General features: G+C 36.7%; 1 protein-coding gene across 1 annotated transcript in view; it reads right to left on the reverse strand.

Moving 5' to 3' along the window:
* ADAM23 (ADAM metallopeptidase domain 23) overlaps positions 1-14,475 on the reverse strand; it is a 215,444-nt gene that overhangs the window by 78,330 nt on the left and 122,639 nt on the right. The window contains exons 5-6 of the mRNA XM_049772905.1: positions 6,028-6,110; positions 5,095-5,158 (exon numbers count right to left, since the gene is read on the reverse strand). Of these exons, the coding sequence (XP_049628862.1) occupies positions 5,095-5,158; positions 6,028-6,110 (147 nt within the window). The remainder of the gene's footprint in view (positions 1-5,094; positions 5,159-6,027; positions 6,111-14,475) is intronic.

Below are 14,475 nucleotides of genomic sequence, written 5' to 3' on the forward strand. Positions count from 1 at the left end.
CAGGAAACCCTAAATGGAGCAGGGAAAGCCTCTTCAACAAGTGGTGTTGGCACAATTGGATAGCCACTTGCAAAAAATTGAACGTAGACCCCCAGCTATCATCATGCACGAAGGTAAAATCCAAATGGATTAAAGACCTCGATATCAGCCCCAAAACCATAAGATATATAGAACAGCACATAGGCAAGACACTCCAGGACATTACAGGCATCTTCAAGGAGGAAACTGCACTCTCCAAGCAAGTGAAAGCAGAGATTAACAGATGGGAATATATTAAGCTGAGAAGTTTCTGCACCTCAAAGGAAATAGTGCCCAGGATACAAGAGCCACCCACTGAGTGGGAGAAACTATTCACCCAATACCCATCAGATAAGGGGCTAATCTCCAAAATATACAAGGCACTGACAGAACTTTACAAGAAAAAAACATCTAATCCCATCAAAAAATGGGGAGAAGAAATGAACAGACACTTTGACAAAGAAGAAATACAAATGGCCAAGAGACACATGAAAAAATGCTCCACATCACTAATCATCAGGGAGATGCAAATCAAAACAACGATGAGATACCACCTCACACCACAGAGAATGGCACACATCACAAAGAATGAGAACAAACAGTGTTGGCGGGGATGTGGAGAGAAAGGAACTCTTATCCACTGCTGGTGGGAATGCTGTCTAGTTCAACCTTTATGGAAAGCGATATGGAGATTCCTTCAAAAACTGGAAATCGAGCTCCCATATGATCCAGCTATACCACTCCTAGGAATATACCCTAGGAACACAAAAATACAGTACAAAAACCCCTTCCTTACACCTATATTCATTGCAGCACTATTTACCATAGCAAGACTCTGGAAACAACCAAGATGCCCTTCAACAGACGAATGGCTAAAGAAACTGTGGTACATATACACAATGGAATATTATGCAGCTGTCAGGAGAGATGAAGTCATGAAATTTTCCTATACATGGATGTATACGGAATCTATTATGCTGAGTGAAATAAGTCAGAGAGAGAGAGAGAAAAACGCAGAATGGTCTCACTCATCTATGGGTTTTAAGAGAAATGAAAGACATTCTTGCAATAATAATTTCCAGACACAAAAGTGAAAAGAGCTGGATGTTCCAGCTCACCATAGGAAGCTCACCAGAAAGAGTGATGAGTTTAGTTAGAGAAATAACTACATTTTGAATTTTCCTTATAATGAGAATGTATGAGGGAAATGGAGAGCCTGTTTAGAGTACAGGCGGGGGTTGGGTGGGTAGGAGGGAGACTTGGACATTGGTGATGGGAATGTTGCACTGGTGATGGGTGGTGTTCTTTACATGACTGAAACCCAAAAACAATCATGTATGTAATCAAGGTGTTTAAATAAAAAAATAAAAATTAAAAAAAAAAAAGAAATGATATATTATTGTAATCTACATTGTGTGCCTTATAACAAAGAATACAAATTTGAAAATAGTAGTCAATCAGGAGCTAGAGAAAGGACAACTCAATAGACTGGTAGACACTTAGCATATGGGAGTTTGGACTTGGTCCATGTTGATCCACAGTTCCCATGAGCATCATGAGGAACAACCACAGAGCACATAGCTATGGGCATCTCCCAAGTACCACTGAGTGTGTCCTAGCCCTTCCCCCACTCCACAGAGAACTGGGTAACTTAAATATAAAAAACTGAATGCGATTACTGAAACTCTAAATTCTGGTACTAGTAACAGGTGAAAGACATATAGGGGAAAGAAACTAATAATTGGATTTGCAAGAATTTTAAAAACTAAGTGCTAAAATTTTAACCACAGTTCTGTTCTCTTTTCATGATGGACAAAGATAACATGCAAGGTAAGTGCCCTACCTGCTGTACTATTGTTCCAACCCTCATGATATGTATCTTAAAATGCTAATGCTTAAGGACTATTATTTTTGTTTCTTCTTTGGTTTGGTTTCTTGCACACAGGGTCATTAGCCAATCTCAGAATTTAATAATTTTGCTGGCTATTCATCTAGTTCTGGAGTGGGTAAAAAGTTATTTAATAAAAATTTCTTGATCTAAGTGAAATGGTCTTCATTAATTTTCATCTACTATGATCTTTAAAAATTCAATTTATTCAAACAATAACTGTTTCTAATGTAATGGCTTTTCTACCTCAAATTTGAAAAATTCACCCCATTCATATACATTGTTATAACAATAAAATGAATGTGAGTTCAACTCATGTTATCAATAGTCTTAAAGTGTAGTATCTTTTGCCATTTATCTATATGCTGAAATCTCTGAAGATAAAGTCTTTTGTCCTCTCATAAAATTATTACAATATTTTGATTTTCACTCTCAACTTGTTATTTTCCCACTAGGAGTTCTTTTCACTATAGAATTTCTGTTCTTCTAGTGCCTGCATTTTCCCACTCTGCCTCCTGCTCCACTCATTTCTAAAGAGAATTCTAGATCACATACTAGATCAAATTTCTGCAACATCCTAACTCACTCCTACAAAGGCCTTTGTGTTTGCTCTTCTGGAATGTTCTTCCCTAATTTTCATTGGTCTTTATTCAAAACTACCATCTCTGGACAGTTAAAAAGAAGGTTCAATTATATTCTTCTGGCTTCATTTTTGCTACTTAACCTATATTATGAGCTTATCATCCATAATTACTGAATCATCCTGTTTCTTCAAGTTTGTTGTAGTCTATAAATTCTCTTAGGGTTAGGCTCTAACTCTATTTTGTTTACCAGTTAATCTCCAGCACCTAAAATAACTAATAAGCATAATAATAAGCAAAATAATAAGTATGTTTAAGCCATAACTACTATATTTGATGAACATATAGAATTTTAAAGCTGCTTTATTTCATTAACATATCAGATTATTAGAAAAATTCTTTCTTTCCCCATCAGTTTTATTAAGATATAATTGACACATCACACTACATAAGTGTAAAATACTCAACATGATTATTTGGTATAGAAACACAGAATATGAAATGAGTGCCACATTAAGCTAATCTCATCACCTCCAATTTATTACATATATTTTTCTTATAATAAGAACATTTATCTCTGCAGGGGTGGAAGGACTGGCCCACAATATGAAGCTAACAACTATCATGACAATGGCGTTGAGTAAGAGAAACAGAATGCCTGGTGCAAATACAGGCAGGAGGTGGGGGAGGTGGGAGATGGGGGTGGGCATGGGGATGTTCTTTTTTTTTAATTTTTATTTTGAGGGGATGTTCTTTTTATGATTGAAATTGTAATCATGGTACTTAAATAAAATACTATTTAATAAAAGAACATTTATCTCTTATTACAGAGATATATCCCCAGACCTGTTGACATTTATCCTATGACCAAGGATATGGGTACATGAAATGGAGCAAGGACAGTTTTCTGGAAAAACTATATAGATAAGCTAAAAACATGCATAAAAAGAAAACTGGATGGAAAGTAACAGGGGCAGGAGGCTGGGGGCAAGGGCTATGGGCATATTATAGTGAACAGGTTGGTTCTGACCCACAGAACCAACAAATCTGAAAGCATGAGATCAAACTACAATAATCAAAATAAAAAATGTGATCTCTCAAGGAGGTCGAATATTGGAGAAAAGAAATAAGACACTGGTGATGGAAAAACTGAGTGCCTGGAATTCAACTAGGAGTAATTTTGTAAATTGTGGTGCCTTCATTTTAAAAAATTGTTTTAAAAAATTCGCTTTTGAAAGAGACTTAAAATGAGAGACTGAATCCACATCTCCTGCCATATATACAAAAAATGACTTGGATGTAGATCAAAGAGCTTGAAATGAGATCAGAATCCATCAAGTAAAATACACTGAGAAAAGTGGAAGCAAAATGCTCCGGGATCTGGTATCTCACAGGTAGTGTCAATGCTGTGATTCTATTGGCAAAGATACAGAAACAAAAATAAACAAATGGAACACAATAAATGAAAAAGGGGATTTTCATGACCAAAATAATAACCCTGTAGCTAAAGTTTATAAAACACCCAACTGACTTGGAAAAGATACTTGCATACACACTATATCAGATAATATGGTAATATCCAGAATACAGTAAGCTCTCACCAAGTTCAATAATTAAAAAAACCAATAAACCTATCCAAAACTGGGAAGAGACTAACAGACACTTCCAAGAAGAGGGGCCAACATCATCACATAACAAGTGTTCGATATCACTTATTATCATGGAAATCTATATCAAAATGACAATGGAGTAAGTATCATGCCACACTAGGGATAAAGGCATATATTAAAAAGAATAACAATAATTGGTATGAGTAGAGATGTAGTTTAAAAAAAGTAAGCCTCATTCGTTATGGTGGAAATGTTTGTAATACAGTGTGGAGATTTACCAAAAATAATAAATAAAGATAGAGCTTACTTTCCTATCACCCACTTGGCATTGACCTCCAGAACAAAAAAAAAACACAAAATTGGAAGGCTTATATACATAACTACAGGCAAGGCAACACTTAATACAATAACCAGGAAATAAAAAGAACCCAAATATCTGACAGAGGAAAAGATAAAGAAGTTGTGGCAGACACACACAATGGAATATTGTGCAGCTACAAGGAATAGGGCATTTGCCAGTTTGCTGCCACTTGATGGAACTGGTGCTTGTTCTGAGAAGTGAGTAAGACAGAGAGACAAGTGCCAGATGTTCTCACCTAGCTGTGGTGTACAGAGCATCAAACAAGAGGGAAAGAGTATCACATGTGGCCAAACCTTAGACCTTGGTTCTAACTTGAGAATACAAAGGATGATTGGGGCAGGAGGGACTAAAGGAGACTGGCTGTAATTTAGGAACATTGCTTTCTCCATACCTTAGAATAAAATGGTCTTCATTTTAGGAAAAAAAATTGTATGATGCTTGAAATACTCCCTTACTTCCATGTGGACTGGGATATGCAATTCAAGTTTCTAAACTCAGCTCTCATTTAAATTTGAAAGTCAGGTACTACGTGTAAATTCTTGTTGAACTGACATGCCTTTCTCTTCATTGAACAAAGTCAAAGATGCTCAAAGGAAAAAGGGACTAGAAGAAAATTGATGTCACAGTCACACTTACCTCATCTTGAATCAGGTCCAGTGGTTCTATCATATATACAAAGGTATTATCTTCAAACATACCACTAGGATATGAGGAACCGCAAAAGGAGAGAATTTTAAAAAATGAGCAAACAGCAAAAAATAGCAAGTGAACTTCATACTGTGCCTCTAAAAATAGTCACCTGAATAAATGCCTTTATAGTGCACCAAATAGCATATGTATTTCCACGTGAAATCCCACTGTGGTCCCAGAACTGAGCCAGAGAGTACATAGGCAACAAAAGGCATCTAGATGATCATTAATATCATATAAATGACAGCTAATTTGGCATTAAACGGATAGATTCTAATATTAATCGGGGATAGGATATTCATAATGGCCAATGATATAAATTATTGTTATAAAATAGGTACAACAGATACCAATGTCTTGTTATGAAAATCCATATCATCGGTAGAGAAATAGGCCCTTGTGTTTAAAGATCATTGAAAACATCATCTTCTTGCCCCCAACACTTGTCCAGTCTACACAAGTCTTCTAGAATGTATCTCTGTGGGAAATTTTCCTGCGCTAGGTTCAGTCATGCCATAATCTTGGCCTCCTCTTTCACAGTATAAACCAAATGGGAGAATAGATATTGACCTGACATTTAGTTCCTCTTTGAGTTTTCTGCTAACCATGTATTATGATAAGTAATACATTTGATGGGTCTATTTCTTTATGCCATTTGCAGGTTTATCATGAAGCCCTCCCAAATATCACTAAAATAAACATTTATAATAGAAAAGTAATTAAAAGAAGAGAGGCCAGAGATCTAGTTTATGGTAAAGATCCAGTTTTGTATGTGTGAGACCCTGAGCAAAATACCTGACACTATAGCTGGGGTAGGCGGGAGAGAGTTGGAAAGGCTTAGGGAAGAAGTTCATGCCCCTACTGCCCAGTGCCACCTACTGTAGCCCATTGCAGGTTGAGAGAGCCGCCCTTGAGTCCTTGATGCCCCGAATACTTCCGTGGTAGTAGCAGTGCTCTCCACCCTGCAATGAAGAAGGAAGTGGAGATGAGTATGTTTTCTGTTTCCCAATTCGCTCTTGGGGATGCTTCTATCAAGCAAAGAGAAACGCAAGGAGAATGGTCCTAGAAACACGACCTCATTCCTAGAAAGTCTCCAGTGCACTAGAAGGTCCTCAATGAGTCCTATGTATGTAGATTATCCTTAGTGAAGAAAAAACAATGTGTCTGGACCAGCAGTAAGTCATCACTGCTAATTGTTTTAACTAACATGGCTGACAGTAAGCATGTAAGGGTAGAGATTCCAGATCATGATAGAGAGTAAGGTTTCTTACCTAGCTGACCAAAAGCCCCCAAATACATGGTCCACAATCATTCTTGATGAAAATCAATATAACATCTGATTACGTGACTCTATAATTTTAATACTTTTCTACAATTTTGAAAGAATAAACAGACTTTGTTTTTCAAAATCAAATAGTAAGCACATGACCTATTTTTTTTAATATGTCATTTGGGAGCCATAGGTGACAGTACAGCAGGTAAGGCTATTGCCTTGCATACAACCAACCAGGGCTGAATCCCTGGTACCCAATATAGTTCTGGGAACCCTGGTAAAAAGTGATCACTGATGGGGGTTGGAGAGATAGTATGGAGGTCGGAGAGATAGCATGGAGGTAGGGCATTTGCCTTGCATGCAGAAGGACGGTTGTTCAAATCCTGGCATCCCATATAGTCCCCCGAGCCTGCCAGGGGTGATTTCTGAGTGTAGAGCCAGGAGTAACCTCTGAGCACTGCCGGGTGTGACCCAAAAACTAATAATAATAATAATAATAATAATAATAATAATAATAATAATAATAATAATAATAATAAAGAGATTGCTGAGCTCAGAGCCAGGAGTCAATCCTGAGCACTACTGGATGTGGTTCTCCAAACCAAAAATTAAATGTACTATTTTACTTACTCCTTCCCTTTCTCTTTCATAGCAAGCATTTTTAACTTTTCTATTTGTTTTTTCTGTTCTATAGCTATATACTTCTGAAGTAAATAGAAACTATATACTTCTGAAGTTTAAATATATAGATAGCTAATACCTGATCTACTTCACTGCCTAATATACACTCCTGAAAACTCTTCTATCCCCAGAACATTCTAAATACATTCCTGGTTTTGGCTCAAGTGAGTGTTTATATATTATAAATTTGAAATTTTAGTTCATAATAATATCATTATTTTTGCTTGCTCCATTTTTTATAAATCTTTCCAAAAATTTTTGTTTCTTCCTTGTTCACATATTTTCCATGGCATGACTATTTATTATATCCATGATTTTCTTAAGTGTTACTTCCAACTACTTTCCTATTATCAAACATAGCAAGTGTATTATCATCACCATTCTGTTCTGGAAACACACACACACACACACACACACACACACACACACACACACACACACACACCATCCCCTCAATCCCTTTGTTTCTCCGTCTCTTGTGAGGCCTGGACCCAGCTTCCAATGGCATCTCTTCATTTTCATCTTGGGAACAATTAATTCCCTTTGCCTTCTTCCATCCTGAATTATAGTTCCCAGCTCTTCCCCGTGCAGGGTCTCTCTCCCCTTCCCCATTTTTAGAGACACATGTTCATAGATGGTAAATTCGGTGAGAACCTGAATACACAAACTTTTCTTTTTCTATTTTTACACTAGATTTCTATCTTCACCCATTTGAGTGGGTGAAGAATTTTGATTGAAAAATAATTTTCTATAAACATTTCAAAGTCATATTTGTGTGCCTCGTAATGTCTTGTAATGTTGTTGAGAACTAATTGAGAACTAAGTGGTAATTGAATGTTTAAAATTTTCTATAAAATCTATTTTATTTCCTTTCAAGAAGACTTATGAAATCCTATTTATCCCATTTTCATGAAATCTCATGACATGCAGGTATTTGCTTATTAATAGTGCTGTGCATTTTGTAGCACCTTTTAATCAAGAAAATACATGTACTGGAAAATTATTAATTCCTTTCTTTGCAACTTAGCTCTTTTCTTTGCAATTTTTCTTTTTATAAATTGAGCTCCTCTAGAAGAGCAGAGAGAGATGGTCCCCTGACTATAAGGATGAGGGGAAATGTTTGAGAATTTAAAACGCTTCTAGCAGACTTTTAGTCAAACATTGTGTTTTCAGGTGCCTACTGCTATTGGGACTTTTTGGGTAAAGTGTCATGAATTGATTTGCTTCTCTGGCTTTCCTCCCAAGTAGAACTTATCTGAATATAAAAAGCTTGATCCAAAGCAATTGACTCTCCTCTCCTCATCTCAAAATATTGTGGACACCTTGCATTAGCGGTATTTTCTTCTTTAATGTCTTTGTGAAGTTGCATCACTTTTATTTGCATTCTTAAACTATTATTTGGGTGTGCTATTAGTAGGAACAAGAGAGAAATATAATAATTGCAACCACAATTTTTAGTCAGAGCTTCCATATTGTTTTCTTTTTGTTTTAATAATATCTTTATTTAAGCATCATGAATTACAAACATGTTTGTGGTTGGGTTTCAGTCATAAAAAGAACATCCCCTTCACCAGTGCAACATTCCCACCACCAATGCCTCCCATCCCCCTATTCCCCACCTCCTGACTGTATTAGAGACAGGCATTCTACATCTCTCAATCATTACCATTGTCATGATAGTTGTTAGTGTAGTTATTTCTCTAACTGCACTCACCACTATTTGTGGTAAGCTTCATATCATGGGCCAGTCCTTCCAGCCCTCATCTCTATTGTCTCCGGATATTATTACAATAATGTCTTTTATTTTTCTTAAATTCCATAGATGAGTGAGATTATTCTGTGTCTATCTCTCCCTCTAACTTATTTCACTCTGTATAATAGTTTCCATGTCCATCCATGTATAGGAAAATATCATAACTTCATCTCTCCTGACAGGTGCATAGTATACTATTGCATATATGTACCATAGTTTCTTTATCCATTGATCTGTTGTCGGGCATCTGGGTTGTTTCCAGATTCTGGCTATTGTAAATAGCACTGCAATGAATATAGGTGTGCAGAAAGCATATTTATATTGTTATTATGTGTTTCTAGGGTACATATCTCGGAGTGGTATAGCTGCATCATATGGGAGCTCAATTTCCGTTTTTTTGAGGAATCTCCATATGTTTTTCCATAAAGGCTGGACTAGACAGCATTCCCATCAACAGTGAATGAAAGTTCCTTTCTCTCCACATCCCTGCCAGCACTGATTGTTTTTGTTCTTTGTGATATGTGTCATCTCTGTGGCATGAGATGGTATCTCACTGTTGTTTTGATTTGATTTCTCTGATGATTAGTGATGTGGAGCATTTTTAATGTGCCTTTTGGCCATTTGTATTTCTTCTTTGAGGAAGTCTCTGCTCATTTCTTCTCCCCATTTTTATGAGGTTTGATTTTTTTTTCTTGTTAAGTATCTTGTATATCTTAGATATTAGCCCTTATCTGATGGGTATTGGGTGAATAGTTTCTCCCATTCTTTGCATCCTAGTCACTATTTCCTTTGAGGTGCAGAAGCTTCTCAGCTTAATATAATCCCATCTGTTTATATTTGCTTCCAACTTGTTTGGAGAGTGCTGTTTCCTCCTTGAAGATGCCTTTAGTCTAAATATCATGGAATGTTTTATCTACCTGCTGTTCTATATATCTTAAGGTTTCAGGTTTGATACCAACGTCTTTAATACATTTATATTTGACCTTTGTGCATAGTGTTAGCTGGAGGTCCAAGTTCATTTTTTACATGTGGCTTACTAGTTGTCTCAACACCACTTGTTGAAAGGCTTTCTTTGCTGCATTTTGTATTCCTTGCCCCTTATCAAAGATTAATTGATTAATTGGTTAATTGAACATTAGTTAATGTTCTGGGGAACATTCTCTGAATACTCAAGTCTATTCCTCTGAGTTGAGGGTCTGTCTTTATTCCAATTCCATGCTGTTTTAATGACTATAGTTTTGTACTACAATTTAAAGTTGGGGAAAGTGATGCCTCCCATATTCTTTTATTTAATTTTTATTTTGATCATATAGGCTTACATATCTTTCACAGTAGTATTTTAGGTACATATTAACATTGAATCAGGAGAATACCCATCACCAAATTTGTCCCCCCCCAACCCCGTTCCCTTCCTGCAACCCATTCACCCCACCATCACCCCCCCGGGCTGCTAGAGTAGGTGGTCCCCTCTTTGTCTAGCTTACTATTAGTGATCATATATCTGTTTGGTACTGGTATCCTCCCTTGTTTCCCCTCTATTTGAGAGGTGGAGCTTGATAATTCAAGTTATGTGGTTTCATTTGAAGGAAAGAAAAGCAATAGAATGGAGTAAAAAATAAGAAAAAATAAAAAATAAAAATAAATAAAATAAGCTAAAAAATAAGTCCTTTTAGAGACTTTCGACCTCAGTTTGAGTGAGACCATGAAAAAGTTAATTGAAACACCACATCAATACAGAAAGAAATATCAAATTAAATATCCAGTGAGCACTACAGCAATAAAGACAAGCACCACACAATAGTCTCATTTCTGAAATCAAACCATGCCAGAGTACAAAAAGAAAGAGAAAGAGGAAGAGAAAATAAAATAAAATAAAATAAAATTGGAGACATCAACTTCAATATCTACACCAAAATAAAGACATCAATAAAAATCGATCAATCAATAAATATATATGTGGAAAAATGATTATTTTGTGCTTTTTTTTTCCTGAATAGGCACAGTAACTATTGGGGGTATTATAGAAAGAATTCCCTTGGCCTAGGAGATACAAGGTTTCTCCACCCCTAAAGTATACTGTCATGGGATCAACTATAGACTCCTTGCATGATCATTTACTCTCCCCTCTGTGCTTTTTTGGTGTATAGAAGACTTCTGCTTCATCATGGATGGTAAAATCGGACCTCTGTATCTAGAGATCTTGGTGTCTGTCCAGCTCAAGGAATGGAGCTTATGATGAAGTCTTTCTTTGTGGTTGTAGCAGTTCCGCTTCTTCGGTGTCGTTTTAATCCATCTTCTGTAGTTGGTGGTCCTGGTCATTACGTTGCTCCTAGGATAGAGCCTGGGATAGAGTCTTTAGTTATGCTTCTGGAAGACCCGTTCAGTTGTGATTGTCTCAGTCAGACCTCTGGAACTGGAGATCTTGTTTGTTGAACAGATCATAGACCAAAAGCTAAGCTAGTGCTTTTTGTTGTTGTTGTTGTTGTTGTTGTTTTGGTCCTGGGATGCATACTATCCAGTCCTGGTTGTAACAACCAGTCGCCTGTATATAGCAATCTTGGCTTTTGCACAGATCAAAAGGTGACATGTCTTCTGATTTTGTCTTATCGTTGGCTGGAGAGGAAGGAAAACTTGCTCTTAGATCAAATTGTTCCCATTTCTTTGTTGTCAGGTTATCAATTTAGAACTGGCACATGTTGGTGTCAGAGCAGCATTATGGATGCCCTGGAGGGGATTTAGTTCCTGGAGCTATTGTGGAGAACTCTGTCGTTTCTATGTCTGGGATCCAGGAGTCAGGGCTGGACGGTCAGTGTTTAATTCTCTGGGGTATAAGTTGGTTCCACATGGCATACGTTCAGGGTGGGAGATGCCCCTGTGTTGTAAAAAAGTATAAGTTCTTATCCCTAGTAGATAAAAGCTTGTTTTTACATGTAAAATTTCCCCCCTTTTTTAATATGCCTTTGCAGGAAGAAGTGGTGTTACATTATATTGCGGGTGTATTTGGGGGTGGAGAGAGAAGAAAACAGACACAGGACAAAAAACTGAAATATATATATATATATATATATGCTCACACATATCTAAAGAAAAAATTTCTTTAAAAAAAGATTAAATAAAAGACATAATTAAAGAAATAAAGTGAGGCCAGGAGATATAGCATGGAGGCAAGGCAACTGTCTTCTTGCAGAAGGACGGTGCTCAAATCCCGGCATCCCACATGGTCCCCCGTGCCCACCAGGGGCGATCTCCAAGCATAGAGCCAGGAGCACCCACTGAGTGCCGCCAGGTGTGACCCAAAAGAAACAAAAACAAATCAAATCAAAAAACAAAAACAAAAACCAAACAAAGAAAAAGAAAAAACCGAACAAGAAGAAAAAGAAAAAAAAAGAAAAAGGGAGAAAGTGATAAAGGAGATTACATTTGGGGAAAAACGGGATAAGAGGTAGTGTTATATAGGTCTATACTTATGATGAAAGTATAGGCTTCCCCATTGTCTTTTGATATTTCTTTGTGGGGTGTGGGCTCCAGGCAGGGAGGTTTTGGGTAGAGTTCTTACAGTGGGAGTCCTTTTGGAGCTAGGTCCGGTATCAAGCCACAGTCCACATTAGGGAGAGGTGATTAGGAGGGCCACACTGCATGAGTCAGTTGGGGTGTTGGTTGTATTTTTTTTGCCGGGAACGAGGTGTGAGTTTGAGTGCCTCCCATATTCTTTTTTCCTACAGGTTGCTCTAGCTATTCGTGGGTGTTTATTGTTCAAAATGAGTTCAGGAATGCTTGATCCACTTCCTTGAAGAATGTCATGGATATCATTAGAGAAATCGCATTAAATATATACAATGCAATGCTTTGGGGAGTATTGCCATTTTAATGATGTTAATCCTCCCAATTCACAAACAGGGTATATGTCTCCATTTCCTTGTGTCCTCTTTTATTTCTTGCAGCAAGATTCTGTAGTTTTATTTATATAGGTCCTTCAGCTCTTAGTTAAGTTGATTCCAAGGTATTTGAGTTTGTATAGCATTCTGATTAGTTTTTTTTTTTTTTTTTTTGGTTTTTGGGCCACACCTGGCAGTGCTCAGGGGTTACTCCTGGCTGTCTGCTCAGAAATAGCTCCTGGCAGGCTCGGGGGACCATATGGGACACTGGGATTCGAACCAACCACCTTTGGTCCTGGATCGGCTGCTTGCAAGGCAAACGCCGCTGTGCTATCTCTCTGGGCCCCTGATTGTTTTCTTAAATAGAAAATACATAACACTTGACTTTATATATATTTACATTAATTTTATTACTGGTTATTAGGTTATATTACTATAATCTCAGATATTTAAAGAGTCTATGGGTATTCAGCCACACACCAAATGACTGCTCTACAACAAACCCAACTTATAAAAAATACTCAATGTTGTTTGTCCAATGAGAGTTATAATTTTAATAAATTAATATTTTAGAACCTTCCAATATATATATACATATATTAAATATATTGATTTCTTAGAATATGTCTATAAAGATTGACTTTTAGATAAATACTACTTTTATGTATCAATTTCAATTCTAGCATATTCATTTCCAGAACTTACAAGGACAAATGATGTCATACATCATAGCAATCTGAGAATTCAGGTCAGAATTCTGTCCTTAAATTGCAGACTCTTCACATGACTCTAAAAAGAACCATAGGGAACTTTAAATCCCATTGAACTGTTAATTTAGCACTTTGTATCACACCAAAAGGCGATCTTAAGTCAGGTGGTTGTTAGAAGTGAATAGCAAACACTGCATATTTACCTGACCATTTTAACGTATATTTTTCAGATTTTCCTAAAAGTATACTTTTCCTCCCAGTATATATGAACAACTCCTAAGGATTTTGTTTTTCTCAATTGCACTCTAAGTTGAAGGTTGATGCTCTCTCTCTTGGTAGAAAGATCATTTTTACTTGTTTTAATTAAGGCAGATTTTATCTGAAAGCAATTGTCAGTTTTAAGTTAGAATGTGGATCAACCTATTTTCTTGACCTCGGGGAGATGAGGTAAATCCAATTCTTGATATTTATCATCAAGAGAAAGCCTTTGCATCCATATAATTACATTAAACACTATAAGCAATTAATCAGGTTCTAATTATCAACATTAACAATAAGAAAGAATTTTCTGAATTTTCTACTACTGAATTTATGCCAAGTTTCTAAGAAATATTCCCCCCCTACAAAATACTGTTTGGTAACTTTCCAAACCTATGTAGCAATGTTCAGCATTATTATAAATTAAATATTTTTTATGTTTTTTTCCAGTCATATCCCCAGCGGTGTTCAGGGACCATGCCTCACTCTGTGCTAAGGGATCACACTTTACAGTGCTGAGAGAACCATATCAGTTCTGGGGGTCAAACCTAGGTTCACTTAGTGCAAGTCAAGTACTTTGCCTACTGGTCTACGTCTCTAGCCCTTAAAATAAATTATGAAGTATTTCATTTCCAATGACTCTAAAGGAGAAGAATCTTATCCTCTGGGGTCACAGGGCTAAAAGCAGGTGGCCCAAATAGAGAGGTCACTCTGGGATATGTTGATTTATCAGGTAGTTTGTTCCCTGAATGTTTTCTAGATGAGGATCTGGTCCTC

This window comes from Suncus etruscus, chromosome 5 (assembly GCF_024139225.1).
Source record: "Suncus etruscus isolate mSunEtr1 chromosome 5, mSunEtr1.pri.cur, whole genome shotgun sequence".
NCBI classification, from domain to species: domain Eukaryota; kingdom Metazoa; phylum Chordata; class Mammalia; order Eulipotyphla; family Soricidae; genus Suncus; species Suncus etruscus.